We start from the raw sequence: 26,061 nt of genomic DNA, 5'->3' as shown, positions 1-26,061 counted from the left end.
TGAATTTTAATGGCATGTACGTGCAGCTGAGCATTGGCCAGCATTTCCAAGCAGTGATGGATCTGAAAACAGAGAGGGCTTGGAGTAACAGATGCCAAGTCTTGGAAAGTAACAGGTGCCTGTCTTCTCTGACACTGGGACACTCACTCTCGGTCGATCACGAGGCATGCGACATCATTTTCTTCCGCGATTATATTGGCCGATCTGACATCATCACTGCAAATGAAACAGAGAAAGTCAGCTTGCACCACAACTAGAAGTTAAAAGTCTGTTTTGGTTAGGGGACCTGCAACTTTATGTGAATTCACACCCAGTAGCTAAACCATTCAAAGACTACAGCAGATTTTTTTTTAATAGCATGGTATTTTATACCCAGCCCTTTTAAGAAATGGATTTGAAATGCGTCCCAATGAAGGTTATGTACACAAAGAATTCAAGGACGGTAACTGTGCTGGGAGCTTGGAAGAATCACCAGCAGCCGTGATGCGGAATCTCATTGGTGTTTGTCACAGTCAGACAAGCTCTCCCCTATCAAAGGAGAATCGAGAGTGAACAAGGAGGCAGCACAGAGACCAACAGATCAGGGAAATGTACTGGGAAATGGTCCAGTGCATGCCCTACAGCAAACCAGTCAAGATGGAATCCAGGCGTGAGTGCAGAGTCATAGAAACAGATTAACTGAATACAGAAACACCTTCATGTCATAGGATATAAAATGGATATTTTTCACCCCTCAGGAAAAATCTCTAAAATTAGTATCTCATGAGGATGAACCATAGCATAATTAACACCGCTACCTTTCCTGTACATAATGGAATACAGACCCTCACCACGGATCTCGTAGATATAATGAGTCATTACATAGGATCTGAAGGCAGTGTAAATGTCTAAGTAATATTGAGGGGTCAAGAATCAGGTAAAGTATTTCTTCAGTGGCTTTGGCTAATGTATTCGTTCGAAGAACAATTAGAAATTAGAGTCTAAGGAAAGGCACAGGCATAGTATCCAGTGCCGAGAGACTCAGAGTAACTCAGGAGTACTAACAAAATGTGGACATCATATCGACAGCTCTAGACAATTCCATTAAAAATGCCAACCATGTATTCCTTCGCATGCCCTTAGTGGGAGCACGGAGAAAACCCGTGCAGCCCATCTCCTGTGTGCCCAAGGAGCCCCCTTTCTTTCTAGATGATTCAAAACCCACCTTATAAAGTTGACAGTTTGTCTTCAGTTATAGGGTTCCTGCTAGAGGATATCTATCAGTGGAAATAATTGAGCCTCAGGGAATTTTAGGCAGAGGTAGGGCAGCTTTGGATCAGTTTTACCCAAGCAATTAAAAGCAGACCAGAGACAGAGGTATGAGTAAGTGGTAGAAACAGAAGCAGAGTAGAGAGAACCAAGCACTTGTGGACTCACACAGACGTAGGTACGGACATGGCCTTGGGTGGTGAGTTCAAAGCAAGAGAATGCTTAAGGCATTTGAGTTCCACGTGCACTCCATGAATGTCACAAGGATCATTCTCGGCACACACCACAACAGGGTCCCACATGTGCCTTCAAAGTAACCGCATGTTAAGTGCCATGGATTTATTTTTATGAATAAAATTCTGAAAGAACTCCCGAGACCATTCAATGTCATTTTGGAAACATAAATGGAAGGAAGACCGAGAGCTGCAGTCAGCAACTCTAAAGAATGGGGTCATAAAAATGTGCAAAAAAGGGAAAAATATTTGTATCCACATTTCCTTCCCATTCGTTTTAGCTCTGTGCTTTTCAGATGCATTGGGGAGCTAGCTGTCTGGTTTAAACATAAACCCTTGTGTTTCCTATAGGGAAAGAACTATAATTGGCTAGCTGCAACAGACAGCACAAATTGCTTCAGGTCCAGCAAAGCCAGAGAGCACACTAGCTCTCAAGAGAAACTTAATATCTATACTCCATTTACAGACTCTTTCCTATCTGCACGGCTTATTTGTTTTGCTTGAACGTGGGAAGATAATTATGATAGCGCAGAAAAATGAGGTAATCTCATTATTATCAAAGTAAGTTTATTACCAGCTAGAAATTAAGAAAGGAAAAACTCAGCCTGTCTCTAAATTCTACTCCAAAATTGCTTGCATAACAGCTAAAGCCCAATTTATTATGTTTTACTGTTTGAGCTTTCTTTGAAAAATAAGAGATGTAAGAGTTTTAGATAATCAGATGTGTCTCTGGGTAATTTTGGAGCGCTTTCTCTCTCTCCTGCGGTAATTATGCAGCCTGTCATGCAAATTAGACGAACAGGAGTTTCATGGGTGAAAGGGAAGAACATGGAGCAGAAAGAACCTGTTCCTCAATAGCTCTTTTCTTCAAACGTAAACTTGCAATAAAACCATTTGGTGGTAATATAAAATTTAAGAGATTCCTAAATAACTGTGAATTATTCACTTAAAAACACATTATTCCGAAAATGTCTTTCTCTGAACTCCATCTTGTTATTTTATGAAGCTACTTTTTATTTAGGAAAAAAATATATATATTTCTTTATACATGGGGGTTCGTTTGTTTAAAGAAGTACAAGGTTTCCTTGAGCCACTTATCAGCTTTTAAAAACATATTTCCATAACTTAGGTCAATTGTAAATAAGCCTATAGTTCAAAAGACAGATGGGTCACACAGAAATTTCAAAGGCACTATTCTGAGCTGATGCTAAGACTTGCAAATCGAACTCATAAGAAAGTCCCTAAAAATTGTTTTTGACATGATGTTTTAGACATGCCCAGCGTGTGAAAAGCTGTTGTGACTTTTTAAAAGATTCTGTTAAGTTATTTAGTGCGTGCGTGTGTGTGTGTGTGTGTGTGTGTGTGTGTGTGAGAGAGAGAGAGAGAGAGAGAGAGAGAGAGAGAGAGAGAGAGGGAGAGAGAAGTCAGAAGACAGTCTAGGGGAGCCAGTTCTCTCCTTCCACCATGCTGTTTCTGGGGATCAAACTCAGGTCCTTAGATTTGGCTGCAAGCCCCTCCACCCACTGGCCCTTCTTGCCAGCTCTCTTTTCACATTTTAATAAAAAAGAAAATTGTTGAGCAGGATACTTTTGCAAACCACAGAAACATAATACCTTGCACTAATGTTGTTAGGCTAATCACTTCCTCGCTTTACATTCTTTTGCTAATGTTTTTAAGCTAAGAGTCAATCTAACACCATTTGGATCTAAGACTTGTTGTAAGACTTTCCAGTTTCTTCCTGTGCAAAATTGGCGTGTGGGCAGTTTTGACGTGGAAAACACGAACAGACTCGTGTCTGAGCATGATGCATGAATCCGTGGACTCACCTGATCAGAGCCTTTTCTCCAAAGTACTCTCCTTTCTGCAGTGTTTTGATCAACTGTGGCTGATCATGGCCCTCTGTGCTCTGTGTGACTTTCACCTAGACAAAGAGATCAAAGCAGAGACCAAAGTAAATGAGGGTTCTGAATGCACAGCCATCACGCACACTTGCAGAACTATGGGAAAGAGGGAAAAGAAGAGGCCGCATTAGTGGTACAGTTGTCAGGACAACGCACTACACTGCTCTGGTTCAGGCAGGTATGAGACAAGTCTCTGTAGCAGGAGAATCTCTTCCCAGACCAACCATTCAGATCAACTCCCGAAGTCAGTTTTTATTTGTATTTTTATTTATTTTGTTTTGGGGGGACGGGGTTTCTTTGTGTTCTCCTGGCTGTCCAGGAACTCACCATGTAGACCAGGCTTGTCTCAAACTTGGAGGTCTGCTTCCCTTTGCCCCCCAATTGCTGGGATTAAAGGTGTGAGCCACTACGGCCGGCTCCAAAGGACAATTTTAAGAATGTAAATCCCGTGATCCTTACTGAGAGATCCTCAAAGCAAATGATGATAGTCTTATAGGGATTTTTGTTGCTTCAAAAATTCTAACAGACTTGATGACTTAGTCAAGAATCGGTTTGAAGTCTGTCCACAGGTAGGCTATCTCATATGGACCTCCAAAACAATGATGCCTTGGAAAGGCTCACAACTCAGTGCCCATTTCATAGGGACCCACAGGCTAGGCGGGTACGGCATAGAGACTCAAACTTAACAATGTTCTCTGTTGGAGCTAGGATTATTCCTTTGTCCCTTTCACATTGGCTAGAGTTCATGATTGATTTTATGACACCATTTATGTCACTATGAATTAATATTTTGAAATTCTCTCGAAGAGTGAGACTTTGCACGTTGAGTTCGTTCTCCTGAATTCTTCATCATATCTGTTATATTAAAACATTATTCTAGCCCCACTCAACTGACAATCAGACAGATACTCATTCCTAAAAGAGGACTCTAGAAATAAACCAGCCATCATAGACATTACACACAGTGAGGCCTCCATATGTCATCTGTGGTCAATCAGGAGTATCCTGCGCGCTCATCTCCAAACCTGGGCCTCTGAGAGAAACCCAGAGATGCTAACCGAGATATCTCAAAGCCCTCCCTCCACAGCCACATAGAGCACCACGACACTGTTATCACCCTGAATCCAGCACAGCTTTTATGACTTAAACTTGACTTAGAATTTACCTTTCCTTTTGCCAAGATGAAAAAGGTGCTCCCTTCCTCTCCTTCTCTGATGATATAATCTCCTTTGTCATAGTATTCCTATTGGGATGAAGAAAAACAAACAGAACACAAGATCCAGTGAGTGTCTATGACTGAAAACACCCAGGAACTGAACCCTTTGTGTCTTTGAGTGTGGACTGCCTGTGAGCTTACCCTACCTGCCATTAATGCTGTGGTAAAACTAAAGGGCATTGCTTTATTGATCAGCTAGAACACTTTGCTTACTCTTATCTTTTATCAGAGAACCTTCACTTGCAATATTCACTTTCAGTTAGGGAGGGCAGAGATACGGTGAGAAGGGAGAACAAGGCGACAGCCAGAGATACAGTGTGACCTCACCTCTGGCTGAACCGCCATGTCTAGTAACTGTCTAAAGGGTAGGTCAAAGGTTCAGAAAGGAACACATGATTGCATGATAGCTTGAAAACATTCCCAGTGGGTATGCGGAGAGGCAGCCGCTGTTTCTAACTCTTTGTGGAACAACGACTCCTAGAAAGAGTTCCTGTGCACAACAGACCTCTCTGCTGCGTGCATTGCTTCTAAAAGATCTTCATCAGAAAAGGTCCCAGCAACATCAGAACCTATGTGTGCAAATTCTGGCATTAGGGTTGATTTATCCTCGTGAAAGTGCAAAATCACTTCTTTCTTCTTTTTTACATTACTTTTTCTGTCTTTCACACATAGTTGTGTGATTTGAGACTTCTTGGCGAGAGAGAAGTATCCACTTGTCAGAGCAAAAGAGCAGCCCAGGATCATGGGACACAGACAGATCATACTAATCTCTTCTATGTTGTCTTAGTTTGACGTTGTCTCAATTCAGACAAGTAAGGTAGATTTCTTAGTGATTTCTACAAGCAAAATGATTTCTGCAGCAAAATTGACAACATAATTTCCCTCATTTGTCTCCTTTAGACTGGAAAATAAGTCCTAAGTTAAATCTGTCTTAACACATTTGCTTTTCAAAGCCTTCCTGGTCATTTAAACAAAACGACCAAAGTGTAATAGAACAAGTCTTTATGGACTGATTATTACTCCTCACATCAATGAATACATCTTTTATTCTCATAGCATTGTATACACTTATTTAGACATTTCAACATCTCTCAGAAAGACCCATGAAGCCAAAAGGACCAGATCCTAAGCCCAGTTCTACATGGAATTGCTTTTAAATGAATAGATCAGCCGAGAACCTTGACCCTCAAAGCTATAGAAGTATGTGAGCTTTCGGTAGCTTCTAAAACTAACAAGCACAGACCCAGGGCCTTAGAGCAACTCCCTCTGGTCAGCTCAATGTTTCTGCAGATCAGAAAGCCCAAGGACAGAGGAGAGCAGCTGCTTGAGGCCTTTTAAGATTGGGTTGAAGGTATTAGAGGGGGTGTGTTCTATCCTGAAATCTCCAGGTAGAGGAAATCTGCTTCAAGTTCCCTATGATGGCTGTCTGAACTCTCTTGTGGAAAAGATGGCATTTCCTTCTTGGCTGTCAGTGGGGAGTCAGCCAGGTTGCTCTGAGCTCTTGGAGGCCTCTGCCTGCTGTAGTCCCCTTGACATCTTAGAACAAGCATGGCATGTAAGATTCTTACTCATGGACTCTCCCCTAGTTTCCACTTCTGATTCTACATAGAATGATTCTCTTCTTTCAAGGCCTTCAACCCATCTAGTCAACAAGGGATTGGGTGTGGCCATGTGTGAGTACAATTCTATATATCCCCATACAACAATGTTTTCTGAAACATTGGGGACATCTTAAACACAGTAAATGTGTATTTAATAACTGATGTATCAAGGAAAGGTTCGGTGGGATATGCTTTACTGTCACATCTCTGGACCTAAATTTGCTCTTCTGTATCTACTGCACCCAGCACTGTCTGAGGAAAAAGTAGAAATGTTCATGAAGTACGCGGTAGAATTTTTGGTACACACCAGGCACCTAGCGACTATTGATCTCCATGACAAGACTGCAAGCTGGTTCTCAGAGTCATCTATAGCTACCAGTGGAAGTGATGCTTCTGTTGTTATTATTAACCACATGGTTAAACTATGTCCTAAAGGATAAGGCAGAGGTTTTTATCTCACTTCTGAGCCAGACACATGAACCAGTCCAGGTGAACATCTTTAATCTTTCATGGCCTAGAGGGACCTTGGAAACCATTTGCTAAATGATGGTGGCAAAGTAGCCACCAGTTTACATCTCCAGATGTCTGGGTGACCCCAACGTGCCATCTAGACTGGTCTGTGAACGAGAGGCGAATTCTCTTTTACACAAACAATGAGGTTTTACATTCGCTTTGCTTAGTCCAGCTCCTTCTTTTTTTTCTTATTTCATATTTTTTCAGAAGTCTTCTCTCTGGAGACGTTCCATTACCACACCCCTGCAATCCAAGATGTCCTCCTTCTGCAACTAAAATACCAGTCGCTTCAGTAAAGTGGCAGTGTCCTGTCATGGCTGAGGGTCTGTTCTCGATGTCCCTTATCCCCATTTCGTTCTTGGTCCCCATCACCCACATGGAGCAGAAACAACAGAAGAAGTTTCTGATGGACTAACCAGACTGTTCTTCGATTATTTGGAAACCATGGGCAGAGGTGTGGTCTTAATTCCTGACAACCAGCAAGTTCAGAGGGGGCAAGCTTGAAAGGGGGCATTGAGAAAGAGCCTTATTATTTCTGAAAGGGCAGCTTCCCCAGTGGAATCATCCTGGGAATGCTTCTTTGTCACCTCAAACCATGGAAGGAAGGCAAATAATACCTCCCAGTGTGTGGACAGTAACTCATGGATCAGGAAAGGCTGTGGAAATAGGTCAGACCGATGAGAACCGGCTGTGGTCTTAGACTACCCAGTATTTGTCAACTGGGGAATGAAGCCAGACAGGCCCGGGCAGCCACCACAACCAAAAAGAGAAGGGCAAACAGTGCGATGACTGTCCTGTGGTTACGTTGCAAAGGGTCCCTTAGAAGACCAAGAAGCCATGGGCTCTGCCCTGTGCAAAGTTGGTTTTCTAGCATTTTCCCCGTAATAAGGAATTCACTTCACATGTTTGCTCGATACACCCATCAAGGTACACACACATAGACACTTATGTAAAATTGAAACTGTCTTTGAAACCGTAGCTACACTTGATCCTTTGATATTGGCAAAACTGTTCCACCAAATTGCTTCCGTGAATTAGTGTTGATCCACTACCCAAGGCCCCTGGCCTGAAAAGGAGTCTTTAAAGGAAGACACCCAGGAGCCCGAAGAGAGCTATAACAAACGTGAAAAAAAATAAAAAGAAGGAAATGAATTTGAGAGCAGACTAGAAAACAATACAAATGGACAGTGGCCCCTACAGGCATGACTTTTCACTGTGAGAAAGACATGACTCTTGTGCTGATGTGGCAAAAGGCAAGAAATTGAGGTTCTGTACAGAAAGCATAATATAATAACTGGGAAGAAACTCAGGAGTGGCGGAGGAAAATCAAAGCCTAGACTTCCTTACAATATAGAGGTGGTGCTACCAACCTTCACCGAAAAGAAGTGTTGATGAAGGGCAAGATGTGACATACGCACATGCACATACATACACAGAAGCACACAGGTACAACTCATTCTAAAAACTTGTTTGCACCCCTGGGGGGATACTTCAGGCTGTAAGGTGCTTACACAAGCATGAGTACCTGAGTTTGATCCCTCAGAGTCTACATTTTTGCAAACTAGATATGGGGGTGCTTGTTGTAATCCCAGTACTATGGAGGCTGGGGCAAGTGGATTCCTAAGGCTCACTGGCCAGTCAGCTTAGTGTAATCTATGCATTCAGGCCAATGCGAGACCCTGTTCAAGAGAAAGGGGGATTGGCGCCCAAGAAATAACACCCACAGTTGTCCTCTGACCTCCTTTCACGTGCAAACACACCTGTGTTCACACCTGCACACTCACCCACACTACAGATAACACACAGAGAGCACTTACCCAAAGTACGGATAACACACACATGCAGAGGCTTTGCCAAACCTGATTAAAAGTGGGAATCTCGGGAAAGAAGAGGCAGACCACCAGGGCACCCTACAAAGCAGGTTTCTCATCCCTCAGTACTTCTCAAACCCTAATGAGCGTAGGGATGCCGTTGGTGAAACGCTAAATTGTGAAATTGGCATTCTCTACCAGTTTCTGGTTTACTAAGCGTGGGGCAGCCCCTGGGAATCTGTCTTCCTATTGGCAACCCAGATCTGCAGGAGGATGAAGGCATTCACATTACTAAACCTCACCTCCCCTGCCGCAACAGGGGATCTAGGAAAGGTGCAAAGGTAGGTACCATGGTGTCAAGTCTAAGGACCACAGGGGTCAGATTCTAGGGCTCTGCCCTACACAAATTCCGTGCTTTGCCCTGTTGCTGACATAGAAGCAGATATTCTTGCCTCCCCTGTCTTCTTCATGACTGACTGCCCAAGCTATACAAGGCACACTAGAGTTTTTATTAATCATCCACTGTTACCACCACTCCTCCTTTAAGACTGTCATTAGATGAATCCGAAAGCATAGCAGTAACTGTGTGCCGTTATTCCTACTTGCGTTCTGGTCAGAATGTGAGCGGAGGCTTCCAGAAGATGGCTGCCTCCCAAACTCAATGCTCTGGGAGACGTGTGTTCAAAAAGGCTGATAAAAAACTGAACTATCAGAGCCACTTGGTGTTGGAGTTCACTGTTGATGTCTTAAGCACAAAGGATCTGAATGAAAATGAGGATGTGTTCGTTTCTAGGTATGGTAGAGGAGACAGGTTTTATTGTAGATGTGAGGGAGGGTAGCGCCAAAGGTATCTGGAAGAATCCAGAGCAAGGAGAGACAGAAGGAGACTGACATAACTGAACCACAGGGTCATGAAAACAGAGAGAAGAGTGAAAGAGGATAAGAAAGAGAGGGCACACCAGGAACTGGGGGTGGGGATGGGATGGGGTGCGGGTGGGGGATGAATAAGGATCAAAAGAGCCAGTTGCCTAAATGGCAAAGTTCATAGGAACCGGAAAGTTCCGGAAGTCCCGCCCCCCGGAAGCCCTGCCCCTGGCTGGGCTGGAGAAGTTTAGAGGCTGGAATGAGAAGAGCTGAAAGGATCCACCCTGTGACTGGTGGTCCTGAACTTTGTCATGCTAAAAGGCACCAGTTAGTACTGAGTTTCTTTGGAACCTGACAGCTCTACAGCTTGGTACCTGAAACTCTCATCCCCCTTTCTCCACCTTTCTTCCCCACACACAAAGAAAAACCAGCTTCCCTACCAATCTCTAAGCAGCCTTTCAGACACCTCCTTTCTCAAAAAACCGCGGAGATGAGTTGCAGGGAACTCAGCCAGTGCTTCCTCACAACTCTCGGCACTAGGGGGGTTGACTGTGGTGAGGATCTGGGTTGCACACTTTTCTCGGAACTAAACAGACTGCATTACTTCCTTGCTAATCACTTCCACAGCTGAGAATTTTCGCACATCACAGGGATGCGTTTGTTTCCCAGGTGTGAATAAAGAGCCCTTTATACATGGTGCTGCTGTCTGCAGGGGCTGAGAGGTAGTCAAGCATTCCTAGGGTGTTTTAAAGGATGAAGCTTGCAAACTTGAACTGTGTGCTAATTAATACTGTATCGAGACCCATCTATGTATTGTGTGGCTGCCGCCTATGGCCGCTATGAATATGTCTAATTGACCATTTATTTCTAATGATGCCAAGTTCTCATATTCCCTATGTAAGCACTGAATTCCCCTCTGGTGAAACCACTCTATTAGTAGTATATTAAAAACAGATTTTCTTTTGGTCAACAACAACAACAACAACAAAATATGTACATACAGGGCTTCTCTGGGCTGAAAGGGAAAAACCCTAAGAAACTAGGATGAATTATTAATTTGTAACATCTGTAATTGTTTTATGTTACATTGGGAAAAATCTCAAAGGAATGCAGGGTACAGGGGCTTGTTGAATCTGACTTTATATTTGAAGTCCTAGGGGACAGGAGGTAAGGCATGGCCTGCCCTTGCTAAACTATTCGCTGGACTTTGCGACTATACATGGAATCATTACTGGTGTTGCTTAAATTTAGAATAAAATAGCCCCAGCTTCTCTCTCAACACATAGGTGTTTGCACTGTATGTTATGATTGACAGGGGCATGAATTTGTCAACAGATGGGCGTGATTTTTTTTTAACTCTGTTGCCACTGAAAGCAGCTCTTTATAAGCCTCACACCCAGCAACGATATTGCCACCAACCCCCTACCTCCTCTTAATTTCTGAAAGGTCATTTTGGTTTCAATGAAACGGGCCCCCCAAGAAAGCGAAAGAGGCTATTTGCTTTCGGTTGAAATCTTTGAGATCTGAAGAGGTTTATATAAAACGTGTATCATTTAAAAAAAAAAAAAAAAAAACAAGGTACATTATAAAATCATTTTCTCACAATAAGGCTTGACGAATCTTAAACTAAAACCAGCCATCTGGGGGATGCCAGGAATAAGCTTTTGAATGCTTTCCAATCTGCCACTTGCCTCTAGATATTGAAATAGGTAAAGTACTCAAGCGTGAGCTTTTCAAATCTGTTCCCATGGCCCCCAGCGCTGAGCATAGACTGCTTCCGGGTCTGGCTTTTGGGCACCTCCCCCACAGTACCAGCTCGCCCTTTTTGTACCCTGCTTCCTAATTACGCCTCGCTGACTCCTTTATATTGTGAAAACTCAGCGAGGGATTGTGATGTTAATTGGAGAAAATCAAATGCCTCTAGAGTAAGGCAGATTAGTTGTATGAAATGTACTAAAAAGATTAAAATATGTAAATCAAATTTCACTTTACACATGCAAATTTCTTCCTGCAAGTTCCAAGGCTACCTAACTGGCTGGCCCCTTATCTCAGTGTGAGTTGGCCTAAGATTTCTCAGGACTGGACATGGCTCCTGGTCTCCGGAGTTTAATGCTCTCCCATTCTCCCCTCTTTATTCATTTACGGTACTAATACTATGACTAGATCTAAGAGCTAATGGTACTTGCTTTTTATTTAAAATTTCTTACCACTTCCAAGCAGTCAATAATCTTGGTTAGTTTGTCTTCAGGTAAATTCTTCAACAAGGAGACACTTCAAAATTAAAAAGAAATTTTAAATTAATTATCTCTTTTTAATTAAAAAAAAATTTTTCGAGATAGAGTCTCACAATGTAGTCCAGGCTACCCCTGAACTCATGATCCCCCTGCTTCGGTCTTGTAAGCACTAAGATTACAGCCATCCAACACCACCCCTAGCTCTCACCTAATTATGTCTTATATATTATTTAAGACATAATATATATATATTGCATACAGAATATATACTGCATACATAATATATATATATATATTTTGCATTATATATATATATATTGCATACAGATTCTAAATCCTTATATTTGCACAATATTATAGTACAAGGCACTTCAGTTTTTCCAATGTAAGCATCCAAACAATTAAAATCACATAAATAACAGTGGGAAGTGGTTCATATATACTGCGCTATTCCAGGCATTTGCCATAGGTGCAGAAATGAAGGTGTCGGCATGATACAAAGGGAACAGCCACACCCCACTACTCAGGGGACCCAGCTCACACTGTTGTTGGTGTGCTGAGTGGCTCGTATCTGAAAAGTGGGCTTCTACGCCTCCACGTCTCTTATAGACCAGATGACTTACTCTATTCAAGACGAAGGTCAGATTTTCATCTAACTCCTTTCAATTATTAGGTAAAAACCGAATCCATGAGAACATGAAAATTACCAGTGACACATTCTTTGATTATTAATCCTACTGTGCTGTCTTTTTAAACCAATATTTCCAGAGTCAGGTAACAGGAACATTTGAAACAGAATACTGAAACCCATTATTCTTTTTAAAAAAAATCGCAAATTTTCCTCAGTGTGATTAACTAATCTATATGATTGGACTGCTTTCCTGAGTCCATTTTTATTTCACACATTTTTATTTGAGACCGTTGACATCATTTTTCTTTCTTACCATCTACCATCTGACACTCTTGCAGGAAATATTCCGCCATTCCCGAAACCCATGACTAAATCTCGGGAAGGCAGGGAGCTCTATGCAGATCCATGCACATCATGTAGCATGAAGGGCTAGGCCAGAAAACACGAGTAAGATGTGTAAGAATGCCTACACTGGTGCACTGGAATCGCAGAACGCCAGAGTGAGCCCAGCTTGGGAACATACATGGAGACGGGTAAAGAACGAACGGGTTGGAAAAATAACACCATTCTTATCAAGTTCAACATGGGTTAAATCATGCCACAAACACAAAGAATAGCTAAGGAATAGTCACTAAACTTCCAAATTCGGGAGGAGAGGAGAGGGGAAGACATCACTAACTTCACTGATTATATAACGACAATGTTATAATCCACTTAGAATACTTCTTATTCATTCATTTAAATTTATTCTGATTGGAATATATGTATAAAATTGGACATATTTATAAGGTTCTTTGCAATGTTTCTATACACATATACATATGTGCAATGTTTAAATACGGGTAAACACATACTCCCCAAGAATTTATTATTTTCTTATGGGAAAAACATTCGGGCTTCTTCCTCCCAGCTTTTTTAAGATATGCATTACATTGTTATCATGTATAGTCACCGTACGGTACAATAGCACAACTTCATACTCCTGCCCACCTCTAGCCTCACACCCGCTGGTCAACTTTTTCCCACCCCTGTTGTAAGCATCTGGGAAATACCGCTCTGCTCTTAGCATCTACACAATGAACTCTCTCAGCCTACATCTGAGAGAGATTAAGCACTACTTGTCTGTCTATGCCTAGCCCATTTCAATAAACGGAACATTCCCCACTTTGAGTCATCCCAAATAACAAGTTTTAATCTTATTTTTATGCTTAAACATTCTTCCATTCTATGTACCACATTTTCTTTATCCATCCATGGCTGATGGTCAATTAGATTGTATCCATTTCCTGGTTATTCTGGACGGTGCTGCAAAGAACATGGAGACACAGATGTCTCCTCCAACACACTGACTTCATTTCCTTTGGATGTATTTCCTAATGGGATTGTTAGCTTTATGAGGTTTTGTGATTTACATGTATACTACAGTCCTTGTACATTACACTCCACATATAAAAAGAGCCTATTATATATAATGAAACAAAGAAGAAAAAAACTGCATTACTCCAGAGTACTGCCCCCCTGTTGAAATGGCAAAAAACAACCAGAACTCGATTTCCACAAGTTTATGAAAGTTTCCCTTCTGGTCCAAACTGGGATCCATGAATAGTAAGCCTGTCACCTTTGGGAGTGGCAGGTAAACAGATGAGGCGAAATCTCAGTTCCTTTCCCCTCTGTGTGGACGGGGGTCAGGTTTACCTTGTTCACCACTGAATCCACAATGTTTGGTGTGCAGAAATAAATATTTGTTGAATGGATGAATGAAAATAACAAAAAGAAGGTTTGAGAAAAGAAATCGTGCCGGTTGATTCTCTAGGCTCCTTTAACTCAGAGTACGCTAGGTTCCAAGGGGATCGTGGCTCTGTGGAATGGTTGAGGTTTTATCTCGGACAGTTCACCTACATCCTGTGGCCATTGGTTTATTCCTGTACCTTTTTTTTCTCTCTAAATCGTCCCTAAGTGTGGCTTACTCTCAATGCTGTTCTGTGACATTCCGCTGCAGAATTTTGAGATCACCTATATTTAGGTGGATCCCACCACATGACGGCTAAGGTCCATGATGCCTAGAGATGAGACATCTGCTTCTCATTATTGCAACTCTTTGTCGGGAGTCATTATTGTCTCTGCCGGCGTACGCCAGGGAGATGTTCTGCAAGATTCTGCACACTGGCTATGTTCTGCTGAATTCAACGTGTTCGTGCCTACGATCCCCAACCAAATGCTAGGTGTAGGCGGCCGGAACACAACTGGCTTTTCAGGCTGTGTATGGAAGGTCACATCACTAGACCGTACTTAGGAAGAGCTGGTGAAGGATTAAAATTAATAATAAGCCGCCTAGCTACCCAAAAAGAAGAGGTAGGGTCTGTGAGAACATGAACTTTTCGCCCCTCCCTTGCTGTGCAATGGTTCCCGGAACATTCTTGCATGAAAGGTTTCCTGGAACAGCCACAATGACCCATAGCCTCCGGCCACAATGGTCCAATGGCCCTGTAAAATGTCGCAAAGTCCTGGGTGTGTTGCCTAGTGTTGCACGTGGCTAGCATATGGCCTAGATGTATGGGCAGTTTATGGTTTTGGAATTCCCCTCCTCCCTCCCTCTTGATCCCCCTGGTTTGTGGTTTTTTCCTTTATAAGCTCTGTGAAAATTCAGGTCGGGGTCGAACTCCTCTACTCCCTGTGTGGTGTATGAGTCTCGACCCCAGCATGCTGGCCTGAGCTCTCGTTTCATCTCGCTCACAATAAATCTTCCTCGTGTGATTACAGCAGGTCGGTGTCTGTGTCCCACTGGGTGCGCGTCTTTCCCGAGACTTGAGTGGGGGGCTCCCTTCGGGGGTCTTTCATTTGGGGGCTCGTCCGGGATCTGCGCGACCACCCAGGGGTCCTAGACCCACTTGGAGGTAAGATTCTCTGTTTTATCTCAGCGCTGTGTCTGGGTCTGTGTCTATGTTCTGTCTGGGAATCTGGTGCGATCGCTGTTTCGGTTTTGCGGACGCTCAGTGAGACCGCGCTCCAGGAAGGAGAGCGGGGTGGATAGGGATAGACGTGTCCAGGTACCCACCGTCCGTTCGCCCTGGGAGACGTCCCAGGAAGACAAGGGGGGACCAGGGACGCCTGGTGAACCCCATCTGATAGGTCCAGAGGAGACTTTACTCCTTGACGACCGGTTTGTTAGGCAAGGTCTGCGACCTGCCGATCAGTTTCAGTGCCTCTGGTCGACACGAAGTCGACGTCGGTTTTGTTTTCTTTTTTCTCTTTTGTTTGTGCTCGTGTGTGTGAGTGTGTGTGAATTAAGTCCTGTAGTCTGTGTTTTTCGGTACCGGTTTAAGGTCTTAGTGCACTGTCTGGGCAGATGAAGGATTCCTGCCCTGTGCACGAGAGTCTTAGTGCACTGTCTGGGCAGAAGAAGGTTTCCTGCCCTGTGCACGGGTGGAAGAAGGTTCCCCACCCCGAAATGGCGCCTGTGAGTAGATGAAGGATTCCTACTCTGAATAGTCTTTTTCTTTCTTTTTTTTTCCTTTTTAGAAAGCGCACCGGGGGACGCCCCAATCGCGCAGGCTCTGGGACTCGTGAGAGACGTTCCACGAGTCAGCCTTTGTTGGGTCCTGGCTCTGGGACGCGTGAGAAACGTTCCTCGAGCCGAATTTTGTCGGGAGGACCTGGCAACGGACAGTCAAAAAGATCTGACTGTGACTTTGGAGGTCGCGTTCGGCTGCCTATTTAAGTATAGGCACGGACAAGTGTGCTTAGATGTGTTAGTGTCTGTTGTCTGTATTCTGTTTCTGTGTTTGGTATCCCAGAAGCAGCTAAGGTTAAGCTGCAGTTTGGGCCAGGTACTGAAGGTACCAGGCATCTGTGGAAATTGGTTATAGGATGCTTTGTCTTGGTCTTGTTTGTCTGGATTGTTTTCTGTGGTATTGTCCAGTGTTTTTTTTTGACTTTTGTTTCGTGTTTGAATTTGGACTGACGACCGTGTTTAAAATCTTGGACTGACGACTGTGTTTGAAATCATGAAACTGTTTGCTTTGTTCGTTGAAGAGTTTTACTTGGTCCCCTTAATGCTTAGTGAGTAAGAAACTTAATCTTATGGACCCCGCTCTAGTGGCGGTGTGTTGGTTGATAGCCAAAGTTAATTTTTAAAATAGTGTTTTATCTGTGCTTGTGCTCGCAGCACACAGTAGAGGGGAGCGAAATTAGCTGCGGAGCTGCTGCAGCGAGCATGGGGACTTCTCGAGTCTCACCCAATTTTTCTGGCTCTTCAGGAGCTGTTTAAAAGGAAAAGGCTTAAGGTAAAAAGAAACACTATAGAGAGATTTCTTAGTGAATTACTACACCTTGGTTCGCGATCTCTGGGAATCTCAGGGTGGACAGCTGAGATAAGCTGGAAAAGGATTTAAATTTTGCTTGGGAGCAAAGAATCTTAAAGGCGGAGTTTCAGCCGGTATGACACTTAGTGCTTAGCTGCCTAAAAGATCAGAAATGCTGTTAATAGGCTATAAAAAAGGGACAGGCTGTGTTAGAAATGCTACAGAAGAATAATCTAAAAAGGCTGAGAGCTAGGTGGGGCTATAAGGAAAATAAGAACAGGAAAGGAATTTCTGACATTTGCTCACAGAAGGAGAGTGCTCATTTAGAGAAGTTCTTTAAGGAAGCCTGCCTTATCTGCTGTCTTTATTCCAAGGGAGGAGTCAGTCTCCAGCACTAAATTACTTGGAGGTAGCCAAGGTCAGGATTAATGTTTTCTTTTCCATGGGCCTTTAAACCCAGTGAGACAGTTTGGTAAAGGGCTACTACTGAGGTCCTGATAGCCCCAGGTGAACTGGTTACAATTCTTTTATCAGCCCCCTGGCATCTAGCACCCAGGTTCTAACCATCTCTCCATCCTTTTGTTATTAGTTGTTACTAGAAGCCTAGTGTCATTTGGAGGCTGGTTCTCTTGAGAGGCAAAGCCATGGAGCTGACACTGACAATGGCCTTTTTGTTCCAAGAAAGGCCTCCTGGTTTAGCTGTGTGACTAAATGCTGTTTGCCCTCTTCGGTAGACTCTATTCTCAAGATTCTCTTGTTTTCTCACCATCCCATTTGATATGCTTGTTAGTAACTGTTACAGGTCTTCTTTACCACCGATGAAAGACGGAATCCTACTGGAGACCAGAAAAAAATGTTCCAGACACGGATAGAAGGCCCTCACTTCTGCCTGCTCTCTTCATACCCCTGAAGGTAGGGAGTGCTCCAGGTCTGCCCCCAGGCTCCAAGGGTGGGTCTCCTAGGGGCTGGAAAGTGCCCCACCAATCTGGCTAAGATAAAGAAAAGATATGAAGAGAAAGTTACAGAAACTTGAAGGGTTAAGCTAAGTCGCTGAGAGAGTTATTGTAAGTTGCAGAGAAAATAAGTTGATGCGTGGTTCAGGGTCTGTGCAGAAAAGTGGACAGCACCTAATAGCTGTAGAAGAAGATGCAGAGAGACAGAAAAAAAAAGAAAGAAAGAAAGAAAGAGGTAAAGAGTGCAGGAAGATAGGGAAGAAAAGAGACTAAAAGAAGAGGAAGCTAGAGAGCTAAAGAGAGATAAAAGACAAGAGAGGAACATATACTGGCCACAGTAGTTAGGGAACCTAGGAAGACAGTACCTGGCAACAGAAGAGAATTCCTGGCTAAAGATCAGTGTGCCTAATGCAAAGAAAAAAAAAAGACACTGGGTCAGGGACTGCCCCAGAAAGAACAAGAGGGGACACTGGAGAGCCTCTTGGTCCTAGAGTGCTGGCTATGTACAGAGATAGAAGGGAAGTGTGGATGCAGGGACCCAATGCTCTGTGCTCCTATGCCCCCCTCCAGTGGGCCAATATCCAAAGACCTTGGGTACAGGGGCCTACTGGCAACAAACAATACTTATGGACTGCCCGAAGAACAGTGGACCTTGGCGTGGGCCGGGTAACCCACTAGTTCATAGTCATCCCTGACTGCCCCTATCCCTTGCTCATGAGAAAATTGCTCTCCAAAATGGCTTGCGTGGGCTGAAATGGCTGGGTGAGGCCATGTGTATGCATATCTACAGACTGTGTATGCGGAGCTTAAGACCTGTCTCAGTGCACCAGTACCTGATGCTGGGAGACGAATGGCTTAGCGCTGTTCTACTTGGAACATATCACTCCTGCCAGCCGGGCACTAACAATTATCACCCAATCCAGGACTTAAACTGTGATAGAGTGGCTGATGTTCTGCCTTTGAATAGAGTGTCCCAAAAGATGGGACCACTGGTCAGCTGCCATGGACTAGATTCTCCACCGGTTGGGGACAATCTGGTCACCTTGCTGCCCAATCCGGACCTGGAGCCACCACAGCACAAGTGTCAAGTACTGGCAGAAGCCCATGGGTGGAGGAAAGACCTCTGCGACTGGCTGATTGACCCCTGCTGAAAGCCGAGGACCTTGTCCACAGACGGGAACAGTTCTCTTCATGAATGAAGGTCAGAGACAAGTGGGTGCTGCCATGGTGGACAACACAATGTCATCTGGGATGGCTGAACCTCTACCCCCCCAGTACATCAGCACTGCAGATGCCTTTACCATCTCTTGGATGCCCTGGTGAAGCCAACAACTGTGAGTACTATTCATTGCTCAGGATATCAGGAGGGAAGAGATTCAGTGACATGGGGCAATAACGAAGCAGATAAAGTGGCTCGAAAAATGGTTATGCAGGAGCCCATCCTGGTTGCAGGCCTGCAAGAGACAGCCACTGGGAACTGGGATCGGACTAAGGGATGGCCTCACTTAGAAAAGGCCCAAATTGCTTAAAAGATAAAGGACAATGGCACATTGAGGGGAAAGCTATACTTCCCAGAGAACAAAGAAAAGACTCACTTTGCCAAATACAGAAATGGACTCATTTAGGAGATAAAAAGTTTGTCCAAGTAGTTAAGTGTATGTAATAGACTTTAAGATTTTAGCCAGAGAGACAGTAGAAAGTATAAGGTATGTCAATAAGTGAATGCTTAGCAAGCAAACAGGGCAAAGAGACCTAGAGAGTTTGGTGAAAAGTCGAAGTGAACTTCACTGAGATAAAACCAGAAAAATATAATCACAAGTATCTCCTAGTGCTTGTAGATACTTTTTCAGGAATAGATAGAAGCTTTCCTCACCAAACAAGAGACGGCCTCTGCAATCATCAAGAAGATACTGGAAGAAATCTTCCTCTGATTTGGAATGCCCAAGGTAATCTGGTCAGACAACGGCCCTACTTTCGTTGCCAAGGTAAGCCAGGGTGTGGCCAAGTATTTAGAGGTCAATTGGAAATTACATTGTATTTACAGACCTCAAAGTTCAGGACAGGTAGGGTAAATAAATAGAACTCTAAAAGAGACCCTGACCAAATTAACCATGGAGACTGGCACAGACTGGGTGACACTCCTTCCCTCTTGCTCTCTTCAGAGCAAGAAATACCCCTTCCAGATTCAGCCTTACCCCCTTTGAGATCTTATATGGGGCCTCAGCCCCCCTGACTGTATTAGATGATGTTACTGAACCAACATGTCATAGTGCCATAGTAATAATGATTTGTGTGCCAGGCTAAAAGACCTACAGGTGATACAGAAAGAAATCTGCTCACAGCTGACAGCAGCCTATGCCCCGGAGACCCCTGAGACATCCCATCAGTTCCAGGTTGCAGCTACACTGAGTCCAGACACTCGAGCCTCGCTGGAAAGGACCGTACCTGGTGCTGCTGACCACCCTGACAGCTGTCAATTCTCAGCCCTCACCAGCCGTGTACTAGCTGTTGGGGCTGAGAGCTGGGACCTAGAGGGAAATTCAGTCATGTTTGTCCTGGGTTCTATCAAGATAGGTGTGGGATAGGCTTGATTTCCATTACAAATGATGTAACATTGCATATGTTAGTACTCTTAACACTTCTTGGGACTGTGCCTCAGGGATCACAGTCCGTATAAGCTTAGAAGTTCTAAAAGCTAGTCATGACCTTGGTGGATAGGCTTGGATAGTGTCCAGGTTAGAATCCTCATGTTAAGACTACAATACCAAGCTGTTATGCTAGATGAAGCTGAGTTCTCCATGAAGTTCTAGGATTAGAACTATTAACAAAAAAAGAAGAAGTGGGGAATGAAGGATTAAAATTAATAATAAGCCGCCTAGCTACCCAAAAAGAAGAGGTAGGGTCTGTGAGAACATGAACTTTTCGCCCCTCCCTTGCTGTGCAATGGTTCCCGGAACATTCTTGCATGAAAGGTTTCCTGGAACAGCCACAATGACCCATAGCCTCCGGCCACAATGGTCCAATGGCCCTGTAAAATGTCGCAAAGTCCTGGGTGTGTTGCCTAGTGTTGCACGTGGCTAGCATATGGCCTAGATGTATGGGCAGTTTATGGTTTTGGAATTCCCCTCCTCCCTCCCTCTTGATCCCCCTGGTTTGTGGTTTTTTCCTTTATAAGCTCTGTGAAAATTCAGGTCGGGGTCGAACTCCTCTACTCCCTGTGTGGTGTATGAGTCTCGACCCCAGCATGCTGGCCTGAGCTCTCGTTTCATCTCGCTCACAATAAATCTTCCTCGTGTGATTACAGCAGGTCGGTGTCTGTGTCCCACTGGGTGCGCGTCTTTCCCGAGACTTGAGTGGGGGGCTCCCTTCGGGGGTCTTTCACTGGAAACCTACTACTAGAAGTCACATGATGCATAATTAGTGTTGCGCGTATCCTAAAGACATTTTATCACATGCTGTGTCCCCAATGCAGAGGCTGTCCAAACTCTCGGATGCAAAACTACTGAACATGGAAGAGTGTGCTCTCTCAAAAAACGGCTATCTCCTTAAGCTCGCTTTTGAAATTTTGCAGACATGTGCTTCCTTACACACTGTGCTGAGGCACAGAGCATTTTACAAAATGAACTGTCCCAGTATCTGTGCCATCAGGGTGGCAGCTTGTAACGTTTTGTTTTAAGCTGCTACAAATCATGGTTGCTCAGAAGGTAGTGTGGCTTTGCAAATGAGAAAAACAAAGTCACCTGCAGAGTAAGGGAAGTTCAATGAATTCATCTTAATAATCCAGGTGGGGCTGGTGAAAGGGCTCAGCGTATAAAGGAGCTTGAGGCGTGGACTGATCACCTGGGTTGGATCCCAAGGAACTGCGTGCCTGGACGTGGTCCTCTGACTTGAACACATGATGAGGCACACATGTAAGTGAGTGTGCATGCAATTAAATAAATAACAAAATGTAATTAAGGTAACTAAAATCAATGTTAGATGAGTTAGCCCTAGATCATAAATGTTTTTCAAAGCCCAGTGAACAAACCCGGTGAATGTTTTTAAGGTGTTTCTGCATGTTTTTTACACTATGGCCCCTTCAATACTAAAACTAAAGGGAACAGCAAGAAAATAATTCAGCATACAAGCTAATAGGAAGGAAATACAAGTTTTAGTGTCTACTGCCCTTTTCAGCGAGTTTTCTCTATAGAAACTGCTTAAATGGGAGGGAAGCCATTAAGGAAATCATTACGGCGGCAAAACCCACCCTGCATACCAACCTCCGCACTTTCACCCGCCACGCGGTTACTTTCACCCGCCACGCGGTTACTCTTACCTTCTGAGGAAGTTTCTGTATTCCTCATCCCTGGCTTGCGCCGTTCTCCTCATAATGTTCTGGAAAACCTCTCTATCGAGAGCCCAAGTTTTAACATTGGTAATAGCTTTAGAAAATTCAAGAAAACAATACGACAGTGTTTAGCGCCAGACAAAAACATTCCAAAGTGTTTAATCAGTGAGTAGTCACTTATTTATTGGAAATGTAGTATTAAGCACACGAATGAAAGGAAATAATGACACTGTGGGTAGTTTCCTATGACTTCAGTTCTGAAATCTACCGTGACTCGGAAGTGGGTAGGAGATTTCTTTTCTGATGATATTTTAGGTAGGATAATATTCAAATAGCTTGTCTGCAATTTCTAGCTGTGCACTGAGTCCACCACGTTTCACAGGGTGTGCTCTTGAATCACGCCAACCAGCCAGCAAAGACCCATAAAGAGTTCATAGGCAGGTAACTGGAAACTAAAAGTCTGTGTGCACGTGTGTGAATGCGTGTCTTCCTATGATGTTTAGACACTGATGCCTGAGAGCCAAGGCCATCTAAACATCTCTACAGTTACTTTCCTATACAATGGACACAAACGATTTTTAAAGATAAAACAAAAGAAAATTCGGGGGGGGGATTTTTTTATATGGGAGAATTAAAAGCCAGCATGATATCCAAACTGATAGGGAACATCTTGGGGGGAAAAAGAGGTTTAAATACATTATGATTGGAAGATGTAAAAGCATAGGCTGCAGGGACGGCTCTGTGGTTAAGAGCACTGGCTGCTCTTGCAGAGGACCCAGGTGTGGTTCCCCATCCCCTGGCAGCTCACAATCATCCAGAAGCCTAGGGACGGAGACTGCACATGGTGCACGTTCCCGGATGCAGGGAAAACATTCATACACGTAAAGCAAAACAAGCAAACACTTCAAAAATAAAAGTATTAAAAAGATTTTAAAAACACAATAAAAAGAATAATAACACAAACCTATGGTTCACCAAGCTTCGGAGTCAAATGGAACCAGTCATTCAATATTCTTGCTTAAGAAATGTATCCCCGCCCCAGTTTGGTTATTCTTCAGGTTTGGGGGTGAAACTTTTCTTTTTTTCTTTTTTCTCTTTTCTAATGCACAGACATGTGTGTGCGCTTATGTAGGTTCGCTTCTGCGCTTCTGTGCAGGGACAGGTGTGCACACACAGATGGGTGCCTGCACCTGTGTAGGTGTGCATGTACGTATGTGTGTTTGCAAGGCCGGAAGAGAGCCTTAGGTGTCATCCTCAATAACTCTACCTCTCTGCTCTGAATCAGATTATGACTGTCCTGGTTCTCACCAATTAGGCTAGACTGTCTGGCCATGAAGCCCAGGCATCCCTCTGTCGTCACCCCTCCAGCACTGGGACTGAAGGCTCTTCGGGCACCCTGACACTTACAGAGTCTAGGGATGGACCTCTGTTCCCTATGATGCCAAGTCAAGTGTTTTCCCTACTGAGTCATCCCCAGCCTAGGAAAAGTTCTTCTGAGCTAATCGCTTGTATCAAAGCTCCCATATAAATCTTCTTGTTGGAATTGTATTTTTTATCAACAAGAGTTTAATGGGGCAAAATGAGAGAGAAAGTCCACAAGCTCGGCTCAGGAGCCAACAGTGGACGCAGTAGTGAATTTGGGCAGCTCATCTCCTCTTACCTTTCACAGAGGCAGTCCGCGTACAATTATACAAAATAGCCAGCTCCCCAAACGTGGTCCACATTGGGATGGACGACAGCAATTTCTCTCCTTGGAACACCTCCAGTCTACCCTCTATCAAACAGAGTTTGAGAAAAACACAAATCACCAGAATATACCTGGGTTCCATAAAGAAGACGAAAAGAACCAGACAGCCTGCAGAGCATGAAGTTAGGTCACTTAGGAATCTAGTTAATGCCAGAGTGGTTAAAAGATCAGGCCTGGAACCCAATCTTCTGGAGGTCAGTGATTGGCAGATTGGGTTCCAGGCCTGATCTTTTAACCACTCTGGCATTAACTAGATTCCTAAGTGACCTAACTTCATGGAAGGAAGACTCGTCAGAGCCATGATGTTCTGACTGTTGGGTCAAGCCACCTAATTCTACACCTGGTTTGCATTTGCTATTGGTTGTGTAACCCTGGATAAGTGACTTGATGGTCCTCAGCTGCTGAACCCCTCACCATCGTATATGCCTATACATCTGCACCTCCACAAAGCTGAGGTGGAGAAAACAGTGCCAGGCAAACTGCCTACAGGTGTTTTGTCCTGGAAACCATTTTCTTGCCTCGTCAAGCAAAACCTCCTCTAAAATGTCTGCTATATTAAAGGAAGAAATCTGGGGGCAAGAAGCAATGGCCGTCTTTGTCCTGCTCCCAACAAACTTGGGTCACTATGTCATCCTGTGTCGTCCACTCAATTTAACCAATCTGATATGAGAAGAGACATTATCCCAGAAACTATTGCAGGGTCCAGACCAGAGAAACAAGGATGTTTACTGGGATAGAATAATATTCTAACAGAAAAGAAAATCTTTTTCTTTTGGTTCTAAATTCCACTCATTACACTTACCATTTAGGGATTTCTTATTACAGCCAATTCTAGCTACATCGAAACCACTTGGGGTTGCAATCCTGGATCCTAATACATGTCTGGGTTCTTTCCTTAATTGGTTATGGCTCATAGGATTTGAGAAATACTGAAGAATTATGTGGAATACCAAGAGTTTAGTATGCTGTGGTATTTGCCATTCAGGCTATCTCTTATAAAGGGGAGAATTCCAATTATCAAATTAATTTGCTCAGGCAGATAATTAAGGCAGGCAATTCAGTCCTTCGATGCCACCGTAATTAATTCATGTAAGAAAGCATTGAGTCTTCGCTTCCATGTGTGCTGTCTGCCTGGGCTCAACAGCTGTGGTGCTACTGACTCCTGTCTAACCTCTTCTTTCCACAAGTCTTTCATCAGAGTCACTGGCAAGGAACAGGATGGAACTGTCATGACTTTCTTGGGCTCTCTCAGCAGGTTCCATAAATATTTGTTGACTTAATGACCTGTCTTCTCCTGCCAAAACGCTCTCGTGATGCTAAAATAGACGTGCGATGGCCAAGGGGAAAAAAAGCTGTGAGAAGAAAGAACCACTGTGGGTCACCTCTCCCTGTAAAGATCGAAGGCTGGACTAAATTAAGACTATAACTCATGACAGGGGTAGAACAATCACTCTGGAGTGACAGAACCATGTCGAAGTTACCTTTAAAGATTGTGTAACAAATAATGCACAAACAATTTTAAAAACAGATAGGCTTTTAGAATCAATGTACGAAAACGCAATCCTTGGAGGGTGTCGGACGGGAAAATACAAGCTCATTAATTTGCTTAGGTAGGCAACTTTTAAGGCCGCGGGAAGCAGAGAAAGTAACGGGGTTTGATTGTTTAGATTATTGGGAACCACACTTTGAGGTAGAAGTTTGCAGCATCAATCAGAATGCCATGCTACCTGGGTAAGGAAGTTTAACTTTCTTTCCTAAGACTCAAAAAGTTGAGGCAATTCAGAACTTCCCATGACAGTCAATAACTTTAATCCCTAAGCAGGCAAATTTCTTGCTTCTTTATATTTAAAAATTATCAAGCATTTAAGATTCATCCATGGGTCTGTTACTATCTCCCAACTGTGTGTGTTCAAATGATCATCAAGCCTGGAGAATAAATGGGTATAAAAACAACAGTTTAATAGATAGGGCACTTGATCTGCTTGTTAGAAAAAAACTTAAATTATTCTTTGAAATCATTGGTCTATAACCCAAGTGAATTCCGAAACCACAAAAATTAAACTCTCCTTGGTAACCATGGCAAACGTGTCAACCCAAACACCTACATTTTGAAGAAATACTTTTCAATAAGCAGCCAGCCCTCTAAGTGTGGAGCCTTGAGTCTGGCTTCCTGTCTGCACTTTACATTTTCCATTTCTGCGCAGTGAGGCCTTGGATATGCGATTTAACCTCCAGGGGATGGGATATCGATCCCACTGATTACATGAAAAGAGCTGTGCTCACTGCTTTAAGAGAGATAAGAGACGGAATGGGACCTCTTTTATCAAGTGCTCAGTGGGGTGATCCACACAGTATATTCCGTGGACATCGACCACTGCTGTGACTACATCATCAATGTCCTCCTCACGCACAGTCAATCTGTTTAGTTTCTACAAACAGAGCAAGTTGGTTTTGTTTTTTAAGATGTCTGCAAAACAGCCA

General features: G+C 43.6%; 1 protein-coding gene and 1 long non-coding RNA gene across 4 annotated transcripts in view; one reads left to right on the top strand and one right to left on the bottom strand.

Moving 5' to 3' along the window:
* Window positions 1-26,061, bottom strand: part of Prkg2 (protein kinase cGMP-dependent 2) — a 108,598-nt gene that overhangs the window by 45,224 nt on the left and 37,313 nt on the right. For all 3 annotated transcript variants that reach the window (NM_013012.2, XM_039091638.2, XM_063272876.1), the window contains exons 4-9: window positions 23,494-23,607; window positions 21,822-21,927; window positions 11,595-11,658; window positions 4,548-4,625; window positions 3,308-3,402; window positions 148-216 (exon numbers count right to left, since the gene is read on the bottom strand). In NM_013012.2, the coding sequence (NP_037144.1) occupies window positions 148-216; window positions 3,308-3,402; window positions 4,548-4,625; window positions 11,595-11,658; window positions 21,822-21,927; window positions 23,494-23,607 (526 nt within the window). The remainder of the gene's footprint in view (window positions 1-147; window positions 217-3,307; window positions 3,403-4,547; window positions 4,626-11,594; window positions 11,659-21,821; window positions 21,928-23,493; window positions 23,608-26,061) is intronic.
* LOC134481716 (uncharacterized) lies at window positions 14,562-20,809 on the top strand. Its single transcript, XR_010057463.1, has 2 exons — window positions 14,562-18,707; window positions 18,782-20,809. It is a non-coding gene; the product is annotated as an uncharacterized LOC134481716 (long non-coding RNA).

The sequence above is a fragment of the Rattus norvegicus genome, chromosome 14, assembly GCF_036323735.1.
Source record: "Rattus norvegicus strain BN/NHsdMcwi chromosome 14, GRCr8, whole genome shotgun sequence".
Lineage (NCBI taxonomy): Eukaryota > Metazoa > Chordata > Mammalia > Rodentia > Muridae > Rattus > Rattus norvegicus.
This window is presented reverse-complemented; position numbering and strand designations above follow the sequence as displayed.